At 43.7% G+C, this 17,508-nt stretch overlaps 1 protein-coding gene across 1 annotated transcript in view; it reads left to right on the forward strand.

Annotated features, from left to right (window-relative positions):
• Positions 1 to 17,508, forward strand: part of VAMP2 (vesicle associated membrane protein 2) — a 54,243-nt gene that overhangs the window by 20,643 nt on the left and 16,092 nt on the right. The window contains exon 2 of the mRNA XM_021555754.3: positions 14,270 to 14,387. Coding sequence (XP_021411429.1) covers positions 14,270 to 14,387 — 118 coding nt within the window. The remainder of the gene's footprint in view (positions 1 to 14,269; positions 14,388 to 17,508) is intronic.

Raw genomic sequence — 17,508 nt, forward strand, 5'->3', positions numbered from 1 at the left:
CACCTCCCTGAGCTCTCATGGTTACTGGTTTTGAGGTACACATGCACAGATATTAATGAGTACATATTTGTGGAATTACTTCAGGTTCTAAAGTAGCATAACAAACTCTCCAGCTAGTAACTTCTATGATTTTGAAGTGAATACTCTACAGTTTATTATTTAACTTTTCAGTTCAGAATTGCCTATAAGAAGCCTGATAATCTAATTTATTTTTAATAGTGTAAAATAATCTCTCAGAACTTCTATTCAGAGGATTACTTACAAGCTGTTGGTTATTTTTATTTAAAATCTTATTGTAAAAATGGAAATGTGGTCTTTTCATCTAGGCTGGACTAATTCTATTATTTTCTCCTCCATTTGAATGCTGGAATCTGACTTCAAAATCTATTTTCCCAATAACTCTCTAGTTTGTCTTTCTGGTGATACTTGCCTTAGTTAAATATTTTAAATATTCACAGGCAGCAGGCCACAGACTGAAAATTTCAAGATTTTCTGAGTATATTATTAAATTATTTTTAACAAGTTGACTCTAATTAAGACTACAGAATTGAATCGAAACAGTTATAAAGAGAGGAGGCACAGAACAGGTTAAAATGTACTTTGCCAGTGATTTCATAGACACTTCTCCAGAATAGATGTGGTTTATATCAAGGTGCAACTTTATCCAGAGAAGATTATAGCAAGGAAATTCTAGCAAGGAGAATTACTTGTATTCATTTCTGTACTGAATTCCTCTTTGGATATTCAGCCACTCTAGGGCTTCATGGATGAAAACAAAGAGCTTGATTTTAGGGATTTCATGCAGGCACCAAGATTTCCTTATATTTACAAGTCAAAATTCTTCCTTTTCTGGGTGCTGTGGTCTCGCAGCTGGTTCCTGGTTGCAGGGCCTGCACTGCTGCAGATGCATTTTGGGCACCCTCCCTGGGACCCTGGCCCTGAGCACTGCAAAGCATCCCTGCAGGGTTCATGCCTGTGGTGCTGGGACAGGTTCCAGGTGCTCAAAGAGCCTCCACATGTCCCAAAAAGTGCTGGGAAAGGGACAGACGAGGCAGGGGCAGCAGCCCTGGGCCAGCCCTGGAGCACTGCTCAGTCCCCCTGGAGACAAGGGGTGCTCAAGGTGGCTTCTCGAGTCCTTTTTCATACCCATTTTCTCTTTTCCATTGCAGTCGTAGGGGGAAAAGAAAAAAAAAAAAATTAAAACCTAATTCAGAGGTAAATTTTCTGCCATAAACATTCCCAGTTATGTCAAAATCAGTTGCTGACATTGGGAACTGACTCACCTTGTGTGGTTAGTTCCCAAAATTTTTACTATCGGTCCAAACAATTTCCTGCTGCCATCTAAATAAAATCTAGGTTTGGTTACTATTACAACAGTAACCTATTGTTTAGTTAACTTTAAGGTGCCTTACTGGTGTGAAATGCTTGCAGGTGTGCCAGCTGTGCACCTGGCACGGAGCAGCCCCTTCGTGGGCCAGCACCAGCAGTGTCACAGATTTAAGGTGGGACTTCCAGCTGGATCCTTGTAAAGCAGGGCTGCTTTGGGAAGATCTGCTGCACTCAGTGACCTTGCTGGCTTTCTGGAGGCACTGGGCTCTGCATGGACAGTGACTGATCTCCACAGGGGAGGGACTCCTGCTCTGCAGAGCTGCTGCTGCTCAGGAGCTGGCTGTGGTGTGAGGGGCTGGGAAAGTCATGGACAGGGAAGGGGAAAGGGGCTGATGGCAGAATGCTCCTGGCTGCTGCAAGTCATGCCTTAGGATTTTAGCTTTTGTATTTTCCAAATCCTTGTACTCCATCAGTGCACAACTCCAAACTCCATACAGAGTGTTTGCTACTGTCTTCACATTTTGGACAGACAATAAATCCCTCTGGGCCTGAGATCCAAGGACACCCCACAGCCTCAGGCCCCAAAAAGTACAAACAAAAGTGAATTGGGGAGAGCAAACTGAGGGTAAATCACTTCATTAGCTGAAGCTGTAATTGCAGGATTAACCCTTGATATGTGAATGGACCAAACGTTTAATTGTCTGAAAAACTGGTGCCCATTGTCCACCTTGGGTGCAGCCTCTGGGAGGCTGTGGCTGCCCAGGGTGCCTTCAATAAAGACCCATTTCATTCTGCAGCTCTGCCCAGCCTCTGTTCTAGGTGGCTGGACACCCCCAAGCATCACAAGGAACTTGTGAATGAAGGTGCTGTTTAACCATCTCACTGGGCAGAAATTTGTTCCTTCACAGATAGGAGATCCATGAGTTTCCATGTTCTGCCACTCTATTGTCCCTGGTATCTAGGAAAGTTAGTCATGTGTGTGGGCCTTTTTTGTGTGCATTTATTTACTTATCACCACTTTCCCTTTTAAAACATCTCTTGGTTACCTAGGGAACTGGCTGCAGCCCTGCACATTCCTTCCTCTGTTTGCCTGGCATCAGGTGTGCCAGCTGAAGCCTTGGAGGGGCTGCCTGGAGCAGAGGCTGGACAAGATCAGGAGAATAAAGTGGGTATTTATTGAAGGCACCCTGGGTAGTCAGGGTGCACCCAAGGTGGACAATGGGCACCAGTTTTACAGACAGTTTAAAAGTTTGGTCCAATCACATATCAGGGGTTAATCCTGCAATTACAGCTTCAGCTAATTAAGTCATTTACCTCAGTTTGCTCCCCCAATTCACTTTTGTTTGTACTTTTTGGGGCCTGAGGCTGTGGGGTGTCCTTTGATCTCAGGCCCAGAGGGATTTATTGTCTGTCCAAAATGTGAAGACAGTAGCAAACACTCTGTATGGAGTTTGGAGTTGTGCACTGATGCAGTACAGGATCTGAAAACCACAAAACTAAAATCCTTTAGGCATTCTAAAAGGCATCCCAGCCACAGGGCTCCCAGCACTGGGAGTCTGGAGCCCACCCCACAGCTCTGCCCCACAGGGATGACTGCACTGCACAGGGACACAGGGGCCAAAAGGGAATAGTAATAGAGAAGTAATAACTCTATCAGTGCATTGAATCTTGCTGCAGGCAGGCTGAATTTGTTGTGCACAGGTGGATGTAATTCCCAGTACTTAGTTGGGATAGCAGTAGAAAGTTATTTATTTTATGGAAATAGATGCATGAATAACATTCATATTTAAAGTATGTATCTGCTCCAGAACTGAAGTAGCAGGAGGTAATACTTGGCCCTTCAAGGGCTGTAACAGATGGAAAGGCTGAGAGAGCTTGAAGAGCAGCTTTGAGGGCAGGGAATGCCAACTATGGGAACGTTTCAGTCACCTGAGTTCTGCTTTATTTACATAAACAGGAGTTTATGGTTGATTGTAAATGTGTTGTTTTGACCAAAGTGTCATTGTCACCAGTTCTTGTCACCCGAATAACATGGACAATTCAAATTTTTATTGAATCTTTGACTTCTAAAGCATAAATTTAAACTCAAATGTTCCTTCTCAATCCCAAGGACTTTTTATTTCCAAAGAAGGACATGAGAAACAAGTGGTTACTTTTGAAGTATTGTAAAAGTAATTAACTTCCAAGTTTCAGAGGAATGGAAAGCAAAGCAGAAATGCTCCTTCAGCAAATGAGGAGACTTTTCCATTTACCCAGAGAGCCCCAAGGGCTGCTTGTGATGATGCAACTCACTGGAGATTTTCAGGCATGAAAATGTTTGGGCATTTTCACAAATAGCAAAAGGCAGTGTCTTCAATGTAACTAAGCTGAAAGACACAATCAGAGTAAGCAGGTCTTCACTGAATTAGCAGATGTTTGCAGATTTACTGGGGGAAGAATAGCAAAACTGGTGTTCAGTTTCTGGACTGTGGCATTTTGCAGATGTGCAGGTGTTCACAGCATTGATCACAGAGTGTGGCTGGGGGTTCCAGAAATCTCACTGGGGTCCTGGAAAAGGGATTTAAACATGACCTTTGTGTAAAGCAAAGATGGGCATTAAAAATCAGAGCTGGAGGGAAAGGCAGATGGTAAAATAAAGGTGGGAGCTTAGCCTAAGGAGAAACCACAAGGCTCTCAGGGATCCCATGAGGATGGGGAGTTCAGGGGAGCTGGCTGTAATGTTATAGACCAATCTTACTTTACATATTTTAAGTTTCTGTTAGGAGGTATTTAATGAATTCACATGCATTTATCACGTGATTTATTTGGCCAAATAATCTAAGAAATCTTTTTTAAAAGGTCTTTAAAGCTGTGGCTTTGATTTATTAAAAATATTTTGTGGTTTTGGAGGTTTTTTTAAAATTCAGTGAGAACTTGAAATGAGAAGTTACCATTTATTGCTTGAATGTATTTTATTGGTTAAATGAAATTCCAGTTTTAGGAATTGATGGATGTTGAAACTGGGAAGAAGGGGCATGTGTGTGAATAACACTGTGGGAGGGTGCAGCCCGTGTGATAGGACACGTGGAAATTATAGCTGTGCTTCATGGAAGCTCTTCAGGAACTGACCATGACATTTTGGGAGAAATAAGGGTGAGAGTTTGGGTCTCTGTACGGATCCCTGTGCTGTTCTCTGACACTTGCACAGGCTGCTGTTTAAGTAATGAATAGGTGGGATAAAATATTCACTGCAGTTTTCTTGGCTGAGTAGCTAGACAAGATGTAAACTTAACCAGCCTCCTGATAATTAAGCTTTAATGTAAGTAGAGGTGGTAATTACCCTGTGAAGTTTAGCTGTGATGAAACTGCCACTGAATAGCAGTGGCAGATATATAGACAGGCTACAAAAACTCTTTGCTGCTGATGGAAAAGTGACTTTCTTTCATCTGTTCTGTTGTTTCTGGGACTTTAAAAACAAACAAACAAACAAAACCAGATTAAGAGCTGATTTACTTCTAAAATGCAGAAATTCTAAAATTCTTTCATTCTAAAATTTACTTCTAAATCAGCAATTCTGGGGAGTGATATGTAGGAAAATGGGAATCCCCCAAAGCCCTCCTGGCTTTTAATCTGAGTCTCTGAAAAGACAGGCAGAAAAACCATCCTTCACTCTTAAGAAAACACTATTTAAAAGCAAGGAATCAACCTCAGCACTCCTTTGAGAGCCTCCCTTGCTCTCTGTGGGCAGCAGCAGGGCAGTGGGAGCAGGGGATGCTGATCCAGGCTGCCCCTGCTCTCCCTGGGCACACCGAGGAGCTGGAAGCCCACACAGGGCTGGAGGCAGGGAGCTCCCTGCTCGGACTGCCCAGGGCGTCCAGCAGGGCTGGCACTTCAGGAGCATCAGGAGCATCAGGAACATCTGGAGCATCAGGAGCATCAGGAACATCAGGAACATCAGGAATATCTGGAGCATCAGGAGCATCAGGAACATCAGGAGCATCAGGAGCATCAGGAACATCTGGAGCATCAGGAGCATCAGGAACATCAGGAACATCAGGAATATCTGGAGCATCAGGAGCATCAGGAACATCAGGAGCATCAGGAGCATCAGGAACATCAGGAATATCTGGAGCATCAGGAGCATCAGGAACATCTGGCACATCAGGAGCATCAGGAACATCTGGAGCATCAGGAGCATCAGGAACATCTGGAGCATCAGGAGCATCAGGAACATCTGGCACACCAGGAGCATCAGGAGCATCAGGAACATCTGGAGCATCAGGAGCATCAGGAACATCTGGCACACCAGGAGCATCAGGAGCATCAGGAGCAGGAGCTTTGCCGGCAGCCCTGAGCTCCGGGGCCCCGCAGTGCCTCCTGCTCGGGAGGAGGGGCTCAGCCCGGGCTCAGCTGGGTTTGGGGCTGCTCTGGAGCTTCTCCTTCCAGCTGTGGGGCTCTGCAACGTGCCAGACCTGACCAGGGAGCTCAGCCTCACTGGGCTTCTCCAAACCTACTCCAGCCTGAGCGTCCTGAATTCTGGAAATGTTTCTCTAGCAACGTGTTTGCTGTTTATGTCTGTGCCCTATAGTTTGTTATCGAGGCAGGCTGCAGTTCTTAGCTCCCAGTAAGCAATGATGGTGACTCATTTTTTCTTTTATTCTTGCTTTGTTTCAGATGTGTCTCACCAAGGCTCTGAGTAAAGCTTTGTTCTCTTAGGCTTCCTCTTTCTCACAACCTGCTGTACTTTGGTGATCTATGCTTTAAACCAGCATTGTGTGTTTGCAGTCAGCTTTCTTTCCCTAATTTCACATCAGTAACTTAGAGCAAGAAAAAGAAAGGCTTTGTGTAATCCAGGATTTAGTATTTTATTTTATTTTATTTTATTTTATTTTATTTTATTTTATTATTTTATTTTATTTTATTATTTTATTTTATTTTATTTTATTTTATTTTATTTTATTTTATTTTATTTATCCAGTGCTATCCAGGATTTGACTTCTCTGCTGGATCTCTTCTTTTTCTTGGTTTGTTGGGGTTTTGTCACTGAAGCTGAGGGGGGTTGTGTCTTCTTATGGCCAGTAAAAGCACTTTCCTATTTTTGGACTAAAATTCCTTCAATAAAATTTTCTAGGGAGAAAAGTGCACCTCTTCCTGTGATGTCAGTCTTTGGGTTCTTTTTCCAGGTGTGTAACCTCAGTGTGCAGGACAGAGCTGAAGGTACTGAAGTACCAAAGGGATTCAAGGACCACTTCAGCTCACATGAACCACATTGACATAACTGATGGGGCCAATGAGCATAAGGAACTTTGGCAAAAGAAAATTCTGGTATTTTTTTGTAACCACAGGTTCATTTACATACACTAGATTTCATTTATATTGAAACAGTAACAATTTTGAGAGAAAATTTGGCACAAAAATCAGGTCTGTGATCTGTTTTATTGCCTTTAGCCCACATCTTCACCCAGATAATTCAAGGTTAACAAAATGAAAAGCATCAAAAAAATTAAAAAGGGGAAAAAAGGAAGTTTGTGTTCTTTCAGCTGGTGAAGAGAAATTATTACAGGAACCAGAAACCTGCCAATTCTGAAACCTTGTAAGAATTAATAGAAGGTGCAGTTAAATACTACCTAGGAACTAGAGATAACTCTTCCTTCTGAAAACTGACTTTTGTGCAATACAGTGTTTTGGTGTTCTGTGTAGACATTGCACTAAAGATAGATTTTAGTTATTAACTGCTATGAACATATCAGAGAAATTATTTTCCATATGTTTTACTAAGAAAATTCCTATCTGAAAGCAGCCTGATGGAAATTAAGCAAATTATGAATTTAAACAAGCAAAATGTAGAAAACCATAAATTACATTTGTCTCTTTTTACAATATAATGCTAATATCTGTATAATTACTAAGAGAAAGGTTTTTTCTTATTGTTTACACCTGTATTTGATTTCATTCTCTAATGAAAATAAATCTCATTTAGTATAAAAATTACAACTAGTTTCATACCATCCAGTGAGAAGTAACCCTTTTCTAATAAAAAACACATAGTATGGGACTAAAATTGGTTGAAGTTACATGTCAGTCTGTGGAAATTGCCACAAAAGGAGATTTACTTTGGAATTGGTTTTTTCAGTGCTCTGCATGTAAGTGTATAAATCTGCAGATGTGAAGATGGGACTGGTCAAGTGGGATCAGAGGCATGGCTTAAAGTTCTCCATCAGTAACCTGCATTAATTCTGAACTGCTGAACAATGTGGACAGAGATTGAGATCTGCCTTATTATTGTATCCAGCAGTAAAGTGTCTGGAAATGGAAATGTTTCTAAAATAATACTGCATTATAGATGTCAAAAAATAAGATGTGAGAAATAAAAATATTTCTCCGTTCTTAGTAGGAAAGGAAACACAAGAACTTCACAGTCATAACACAGATAGCAAATAGTGTTTATGAAAAAAATTTCAAGATGCAGGTATGTAAATCCAAGGGCTTTAAATGATGAAAGAATGTTCTTAAAAACATCACTGTAGATAAAATTTCCCTCTAATCCTTAAAATTAGTAAGCAACATTCATTTGGCTTGAAGAGAGGACACTGAGGAAGATAAATCAGTTGGTCATTATTGACTTAGCAAATGTTGATCAAACTCAAGACAATGTCTTAGGGTTCCTCTCCTTTTCCTCTGTGTGCATATTTAGTACACCAGATGGTTAATGCAGTCATAATAAACTAGTGGGAATATTTCATTAAATGTTTCCCAGGACATTAAATGCAGAGTATTATCCTTTGGCTGGTGATCAGAGTAAATATTTGGCAATAAGGGAGAGTCCTTGTAGAATATTGTTGGTAATGCATGAAAAGCACATTTGAGAACAGAGCTGTGTTCAAAGCAGGACTTTCTTTCCCAAATGAAGACATCTCAAATGCTAATGCCTTCTGTATGTGGGGTTGTGTTCTACCACCAATCCACTATTACTCATTACACAGGGATTACAAAATAGCATGAGGAATAATTTGAAATTTGATAGTCCTGGACTAGAATTAGTCTAAGCTTGTAGCCATTTACTTGTCAATAGTCACATTTTTACTGAATACTGAAGGGCTCAGATAGAAAAAAAAGCACAATGAAGAGCAAATCTCTGTTCAAGCAGTGATGCCTCCCTTGGAAGTGAAGGGAGCCTCTTTGCTCTTGTTGGGAGCTAATTCTACTCCCTCTGTGAGGTCTCAGAGCGCTGAAAACATCTTTCTGTGTTCTGAAAATCCCTCCAGCCACAGTCTGCAAATGGCCACCAGCCCAGCAGTGATACTGCTCTGTCAATCAGCTGTTGTCTCCTCAGCCTAACCAGTTTTATGATACCATGGCTTTCTTTACTCCCATTTGTTTGTTCCCCTGCAGAAGTGAGATGAGTAGAATGAAAACAAGGATAAACCTAGCTCATTAATATAGGCTGGTTAGTAACTGGAGGGGGAATGATGAGCTAGAAATCTGAAATATGTACAATTAGTGGGCAGCTGAACTGAAAAGCACATTACCCTACTGGGAGCATCCCAGAACTGGAGGTGGTGGTCTCCAGCCAGGGTTGTCTTTTGGAGAATCCTCTCACCCTGCAGGCAGAGAACATCATTACCTACCTGTGAGAGGAATGGGAACCTGAAGAACACTTAATTTTATGGGGGTGCTAGAAGTGTCTCTGCACCTCTCCTGACAGAATTAGTGTGTGGTTTTCAAAGAGTAACAGGACCTGCCATTTGGCACTATTCACTGTGGGAAAACAAACAAAAATTGGTAGGAGGTGCTGGAGTGGATATTTGATGTCTCTTTCCTGGACACAAGGAGAAACATGACTGTCCTCCCACAGCTGTGGCAGGCCCATGCTGTTAAGTCTGTTCAGTTAAGGACTTGAGTCTGGAGGGCTCAGAATCATGAGGAATTTAAATACCAATTTCTTTGAGAGGTGACACCTGACTAGAGGAGCACAGAATCTGAGTCTGCTCTGTTGATCACACTGGGTTTTGTTAGGGTTGTGCCAAACTTCACATGCCCACACTGATTGGTAAAAAAGCTTTTTTAGCTAGGCTTGGCTGAACTGACCTCGTGCAGAAGTAAAACCCCATGGGGTAGCACCTGATTAACACAAAGCTGGAAACCTGCAAATTCCTCCAGGATGCAGAAATCTCCAAGCACAGTCAGTACAAACTATCCTGCAAACTATCAGTGGGAAAATTGGTTTAGCTGTTACTGCATAGGAAGAAAAAGCAAGTTCAAAACTAACAGCAAACCCCCAGGGCTACAAAGCTCCTTTATTTCCTCAGAGGCCCTCGTGCCTCAGAGCTTCCCAGTGCATCCCAGTGCCCAGATGAACCTTCCCTGCACCAGGGACAATGGGAGATGGGTTTGTTTCTGCAGCTGCTCCTTGGGACAGAATTTTCACTGTCGTGCACTGAAATAGTGTATAAATTTGCATCTATAGCCAATTTTGATACTTGTTTTAGGGTTAAATCTCAAGAGTACAAAGCTGTGGTAGTGTTCTGATTTATTTTATAGTTAAACAAAGAGGTGTTTGTGGTGTATTTTTCAAATGCCTTTGAAACCACAGACTGTCAGACTCTACTTCCACAGCGAAGCCCAAAGGAGTGGGTGCCTTGTGAAAGGGTTCATGTGGAAAAAGTGTCTTAAATTTGTGTAAGTTACAACAGTAAATATGTACTACACATATATGATACCTGAACAGTAAAAAAAAAAAAAAAAAAAGGGGACAAAAGGCAGTGCAATTTTGTTTTATTTGAACAACAGAGAAAGGGTTTGAGGGAAGAGGACTCAGACTGGGGTTCTAAAAAATTGCCTGCTTTTTTTGTTCTTGGTAGGGATCATGAATCAGATCTGCTGCACTGATGCACCCTCACTGCCCCTCCCCTGAGCTCTGCCAGCTGACACCCCCTAAAGCTCTGATGGGATTCTCACTTCCCATGTGCTGTCAGCTTCAGCTTTTCTCACTGTCTACAGAAAATAATTCCTGCTGCTAGAAATAGGTTGTGAGCTCTGACTCGGGTCAGAGTTGGAGAGGAGGGCAGTGAAGAGGGCTGGGCTGCTCCACCTTTCTGTGCATGGAGAAGTCCCTTCATCCCCCTGTACCTGTTTCCAGCCAGATGTGGGAATAACAGCTTTTCCTTAGCTCCGTGCAGTGCAGTTAGGATAAGGACTTTGCAGGGATTAGGTCTGTAGTTGGAGGCTTTAAAATCACTTTGGATGGATAAAAGAAGATGCTGAAAGCAGCCTTGGAGGTCCTCATGTGAACTGTACCAAGGCACAGTGGTGCCTTGGCATCCTCCTGGTATTTGCCTCTCCCTTCTCTAGCCTGACTAAGTGAAAAAATTCTGCTGTGTAGCTCACAGATATGAACAAAAATGAAAGTGTGTGTCAGATGGTTTCCCAAAATATTAGATGAACAATCATCCTTAATGCTTTTTCAGCCAGTGCAGAAATGCAAAACAGTAACACTGGATATCTCCAATTCTCTTTTAATTAAGAGCTGCAGCTGCCTTTAACTGTCAGATCTAAACAGCAAGCTGCTTCCAAAACATCTCAGCGAGATGACAAATCTCTTAGTCATGACTTTGACCTACCAGTTTCAGGCCCAACTGGAAGAGCTGAGGATGTCTGAGTCAACTGAGACCATTTTGCTGAATCACTCAGAAAATCCTGAACATTTCTTCCAAGGTGGCTGCAAGCACAGAGCCTGCAGTGCTTTCACTCTGGTGGCTGCTTCTCTGACCCATCCAAATCTGCTGGTGCTCTGATGTCTCAGAGTGCTTGCCATTTAAGAGTATTTTTCACCAACAATAACAGAATTTTATTCCTCTTTCAGAATTAATTTGACTTATTCTTGGGAATGGCAGTTCTCAGCACCAATAGTAATTTTTTTTTTCCTTTTCCTAAAAACACGTACACAAGTCTGATGGCTAGGGGCCTAGTGATGGAGCTTTAATATGGATTTTGCATTCTTTGTAGCTCGCCAAAAATCATGTCAGACCATGAGAAAATATACTTTAAAGTTGTGATGCTTCATGTTATTTCAAAAGGAAGCTTCTACAACATAGTGCTAATATTTTTGCATAAATTTCTTTGAATAACACTTCTGAGAAATTATAAGCTGATACAGCATGGTAGAGAGGCAATAATAGAAGAATTATGTAAATGTAGGCTGGACTTTAATTCCAGAATTTTTGCTCTATGATATCACAGAGAATGTGCTTTCAAGTGATGCAGACCTTCAGCTCTCTTTTTTACCAGAAAGCTTGGATTAGATTTTAGGAAATTAATTAAGACGGGTATGTTAATTACAAGCTTGCTGTGTCTGAGCATGAAGATTGTCACCTCTCTTTGGAGGTTGCAGTAGCTCCTGCTGGATGGTCAGGGCACCTGGAAAAACACCCTCCTTCCCATCATCTCCTGCCTTGTGCAGGGAGCAGAGAAGCCCCAGAAAATGCAGCCGGAACCAAATTAGATGGCAACAAGAATGCTGGAAGAGAACAACCTTGAAAGTGTCTACTGTATGTCAAGTCATCTGAAGGACAGCTTGGGAGCTGCAAAAAAAGGGATGAGAATTACTAGGCAGAAAAGGCACATGGCAGAGCTCCAAATTTGGAGTTATCTCGTAGCTCTGACCAAGAGCATCACTGAATTTATAAGCTCTGCTTAGAGCAAAACATGTGGCAGGGAAAAGCTCTTCTCACATACTCCTCTTCTGTAGTCTCTGGGATTCCAACAAGAGGAGCTCTCTTGATGTTTGTAGTAGTGACACAGTGTTCCCACGGACAAAAATCTGCTTGTGTTGATTGGGAAAATGCCTATTTACTTCCTTAACTGCAAAGAAGTTTTACAATTTTAATTTTAGCTCTGTTGTTGTACCAGGATCTCCCTTTGAGGCTGTTGATGCTCCAGGGAGATCTTGTTTTGTGTTGTGTGTGATGTACATTATGGTTGGATTTTGCTCCTTTGTGGCAACTCAGAATAAATCCAGTTGAGATGCTGGCCTGAGGCCATGGATGGAGTGCTTCCCTGGCAGGTGGCAGCAGCCTCTGCTTCTCATGGTTTCAGTAGTGGCCGTGAGGTCCTCGGGGATGAGCAAGGAGGATGGTTCAGTCTCTGCACTTTCAGCTCAAGCTTGCTAATGCCACTCCCAGCCCAGGTAAAGAGTGCAGTGTGAGCCCCAGCAGTGCTGCAGCTCTGCTGCTCCATCTCTGCAGCTTCTGGGGCTGTCCACGGGGATCTCAGCCCCCAGGCAGTACTGTCAAACTGAATTTTGCAGCTGAAGGCACATTTGGGGAGCTAACTTCGGTGCCCCAGGCGTTTTGACAGTGTATTAATGAGGCTGCAATTCCAGCAGCATTAATCAGAGCCCGGGATGTAGAAGGGAATGATTCACAGAGAAACACAGTGTTCTCTCAGTCTGTCACTGTGGGAAGGCATTGGTAATGCATGAGTGGGATTTGCGATATTTTTCAGTTCACATGCTCAGGGATTTCCTCTGCAGCTTCAGGAAAGGTTTTATTTCCCTGTGGGGAGCAGTGAAGGGGTCCCTTGGAAGAAGAGGTGAGGTTTCACAGGGTAGAGTGTGGGTGTGAAGGATGACTGGCTCAGGGACACTGCTCAGGCTGGTGGAGTGATTTGTCTGCACAGTCACACTCTGACACAGCCCAGATGTGTTGCTGGATTTTCGGGACACTTTGTTTTGTCCTTTGTTATCCAGCAGACTGGAGAAAGGCAGTGCTGCAGGTCAGGGGCTGCTGTGCAGAGGGTCAGGGCTGTGCTCACACTCATCCAGGGCTGTGGATATGCTGAAGCTGCTCTGGTGAGCATTTTGGGACCAGGACTGGGGAGGGTCAGCACTGCTGGTGCCAGAGATGACTGACTTCATGCTGTGTGCAATTCTCACCCCCACTTCCTCCTCTGTTTCTTCTCCTCTCTTCTGTTTGTGATGGATGTGATCTCCTCCTGTTTCTGTTTGTTTCCTTCTGTTTATCTTTGCTTGGTGAAATGCAAGCAGGAGCAGGGCAGTGCTTCACTCAGCACAGCCCATCTCCTGCTGCATTCACAGAGTACCAGAGCAGCCTGGCTTTCCTTAGGGGGACATAAGCTCTGCCCTGCTCCTCAGGCCAGTGATCAGTTTGGCCATTGGCCTAATTGACAGTAGATAACTTGAGCTGTTTGCCATTTAAAAAAAACAGCAAGGGAGGTTTGATAAAGTCCCATCAAGGAATAGTGTAAAAACTGATTATGGTATGAGAAGGAACGGTGTGGGAAATGGATTTGTAGAAAATTTTCAAAACTTGACAGAAGGCTCACATAGTATGCCTCCGTATACAAACCTTGAGATAAGAAATTCTGACTTAGCAATGCCATGGAATAGGACAGACATTGCTGAGAGAGAAATGGATCTAGAAACAAGTTTCAAAGGATGGCCTTACAAAAAAGACTAGGCTTTAGAGAAATAGAACTATGAAAGACGCATTGTAGTAGGACCCACGAGGGATATTTTTAGATTATTAACTTCAAGGCATTTATGGCATTGTGTGGCAAAAGCTGATAGGCCAAGAAACGTTTATAAACGTATTGTAATTAGGAAATAGTTGGCTTCTGATTGTGATGGTGTGAATTATAACATCTGTATTGTCTCACCCTTCTCATGAGACTGAAAATGGAATAAAAGTGTTTAAAATTCCTCTCAGTTGCCCCATGTCGGGGTCAGAAAATAGTATTGTCCAACAGAATGGAGCAGTAGGGCTGTGATCCAGGAATGGAAAACAGGTATTGAAACAATTGAAAAGTCCTTTGAAGAAGAAGAAAGTACTTTGAAATTTCAAAAGTTCTTTGAAGAAATAGGTACTTTTTACCAGTTCCAGAAAAGAGGTTGTGTACAAATAAAGATGGTTTGGGTCACTTTGGTTCTCTGGTTTTGTCCTAGGTCTGTTCCAGCATCTGCCCAGGGTCCCACAGGGGCTGCAGGGGCTGCAGGGCCCCCTCCTGCCACCAACGTGTCCAGCAACAAGAGGCTGCAGCAGACACAAGCCCAGGTGGACGAGGTGAGTGCTCCAGCACAGGAGCTGCTGGGCTCGGTGCCTCCCGTGTGCAGCTCCTGCTCATCTGGAGGCACTGGCTCCAGGAAATGAGATCCAGCAGAGGAGGCAGACAGTAAAGAGAGATCCTGAATATAAACATCCCTGCACAGGAACAGCTCTGCAGGTTAAATGTGGGCATTACTGCCAGTTCAGGAATTCCTCCCAGTCAGTCTGGTTAGGAGGAAATGTCATAGTGGAAGCAGCTCTTGTAAGTGTGTTCCTGCATTCCTAAAGGTGAGATGCTAATTTCTCAGGCTGTTTCACAGAGACAGAAGACCATCAGCTTCTCCCAGACAGATCAAAACCACCAGAACTGAGTCACTGAGGGCGGGGTTCGTTAGCAAGAGCTCAACTGATTAATCATCACAATTCATTCCCAGAGAAAGGCAGCCACACATGATGGCATAACAGCATCTCTCAGAAATCCCCACTCCTTTTGTTGATCTTGGAGGACCATGTGCCTGTTCCAGCTTGGATCCTTAAACTCTTGTCTTGGCTGTAGTGCCAGAGTCCCTCCAGCTCTCTGGGAATGGGAGCAGTGAGCACAGCCCTGCTGCTGTGGTCCCTGGCTGTGCCAGGAGCACAGTGGCAGCTGTGGCATCCTTACACACCTGCTGTGTGCATTAGTGTGCTGGGTATTAAGGAAAGAATATTGTTAAACCCCTCCAAAGATTAAGTACCTTGTTGCTTGCTGTCTGTGGTGAAGTGCACAGAGCCTGTGTGATCCTTAAATGCCAATTTGATAAAACACACATTAGAAAATATGTACTTACATGCCCTAAGGCCTTTATTTTCAAAAGCTTCGGGCATGCTTTAAAGATAGCAGAGAAGACCTCAAAATATCCAACTCAAATGAATTTCTCAAGATGAGTTAAATACACCTGTCAAAATGGGCTTTGTCTTTTTAGAAGCTTTTCTTTGTTGAACATCTGGAACAGTGGCTTTCTGGTCTCCACACTGTTGGTGCTCAGATGTGTTTACAACATCCTCTGGCTGCAGAAATGCCTGCAGAAATGTCTAGACTAGGTTCTCTCTTTATCTCTTTATTTCCTCTTCCAGTGGGGAAAGGAATGTTACATTTTAACTTCTATCTTTGTTCAGAATAATGAAATAAATTTCTTGTCCTGAACATGTTACATCATGAAGGTCCTGTAACTGTTTATATGAATGACAGCAAAAGCAACCGTCCCTAAAAGATGATAAAAATTGCTTTTTATTATCTTAAAATGAGTGATGCCTGACAGATACATAGGGCTGTTCAAGTAGATCAGTAGAGATGGCATCAGTGAGGGTAGTGAACTCCTGCTTTGTGTTGTATTCTGGCTCTATTCACTCAGACCCATGAAAATACATTTTTTTGTGGAGATGATTACATAATTTTGGTGGTTACTCTTGCCCAGTATGGGGGGACAATGACTAGTTCTTGAATTTGAGGGTTATGTTGGTGAAATCCAGGATTCCTGGGGGATTTGCCTTCCATTTGAGGGAGAGGCTGCAGTTGATACAGAATCACAGAATTATCTAGGTTGGAAAAGAGCTTTGAGATCATCTAACCCATGCCCTAACACCTCCATGTCGCCCAAACCCTGGCACCCAGTGCCACATCCAGGCTTTGTTAAACACCTCCAGGGATGGTGACACCATCCCCTCCCAGGCAGACACTTTGTGCCCAGTCACTCTTCCAGTGAAGAATTGTTCACAGGTTTGGAGCTGATAGCACATGGTCAGCAGGTCCTTTTTAGCAGGGCAATCACAAGGTAAGAATGGCCAAGGGAGGCAAACTGGCACTTCCAGCACTGTGAGGTTGCTGGGGTGACACTGGTTTGTAACACCAAGGGATCCCATGTGTGATGCCATGATGATTTTTTTTATTTTTTCTTTTTATTTACTTTTTATGTATTCTCAATGCCCTTAACATGCATATTTGTAATTTTTAAAACTTAATATCTTAACATAGTGATGGTATTTTGGTAGGCCAGAAGGCCAAACATCTTAAAAGCCTTCCAGCTGGGGACTGGAAAGCATTATGCTCTCTCGAAATACCAAGGTCCCTTCTAAAACATATCTTGTAAACCAAAATTGGGCTCATCTCAGGGGGGAAAATTTTAGAATAGGGAGATGTCACACCATTCAATTAAACCTCTCATTGAGGCATCTTTATTAGATATGCTAATATGAAAGGTCTGTAAATATATATACACATTCGACTGTGTGTGCACGCACACACCGTATTTAGCATATTGCACCTTGATGAATTGTTGTACTGATTACTTGGGGTGGCTACTAGAACACAGGCTGGACGAGATTCAGAGAATAAAGTGGGTATTTATTGAAGGCCTTCAATAGCCACACCTTGGGCAATCAGAAGCCTCCCAGAGGCTGCACCCAAGGTGGACAATGGGCACCAGTTTTTCAGACAATTAAAAGTTTGGTCCATTTACATATCAGGGCTTAATCCTCCAATTACAGCTTCAGGTAATGAAGTCATTTACCCCCAGTTTTCTCCCCCAATTCACTTTTATCTGTACTTTTTGGAGCCTGAGGCTGCAGGGTGGGTGTCCTCGAGTTTCATGCCTGGAGAGGAATTGTTCGTGAATAAGAGGGAGAGCAGCAGCTGGCAGAGGATGGAGCAGAGAGCCATGCACTAATGCAGCGCGGGAGCTGAAAAATAGAAAAGCTAAATCCTAAGGCATCGGTACCATGAAGACACTTATTAAACACAAAGTGAGCTGCTTTGTCCCGTCCCTCTCCCGCCGTGCCGGGCGGTGGCAGCAGAGCCCGGCCGGAGCCTCGCCCGCCGCTGCCGAGCCGCCCGGCATCCCCCCGGCATCCCCCCTGCATCCCGCCCTGCATCCCCCCGGCATCCCCCCGGCATCCCCCCTGCATCCCCCCGGCATCCCCCCGGCATCCCCCCTGCATACCCCTGCATCCCCCCGGCATCCCCCCTGCATCCCCCCGGCATCCCCCCTGCATCCCCCCGGCATCCCCCCGGCATCCCCCCTGCATCCCCCCGGCATCCCCCCGGCATCCCCCCTGCATCCCCCCGGCATCCCCCCGGCATCCCCCCTGCATCCCCCCGGCATCC

This window comes from Lonchura striata, chromosome 10, assembly GCF_046129695.1.
Source record: "Lonchura striata isolate bLonStr1 chromosome 10, bLonStr1.mat, whole genome shotgun sequence".
In the NCBI taxonomy this organism is placed as follows: domain Eukaryota; kingdom Metazoa; phylum Chordata; class Aves; order Passeriformes; family Estrildidae; genus Lonchura; species Lonchura striata.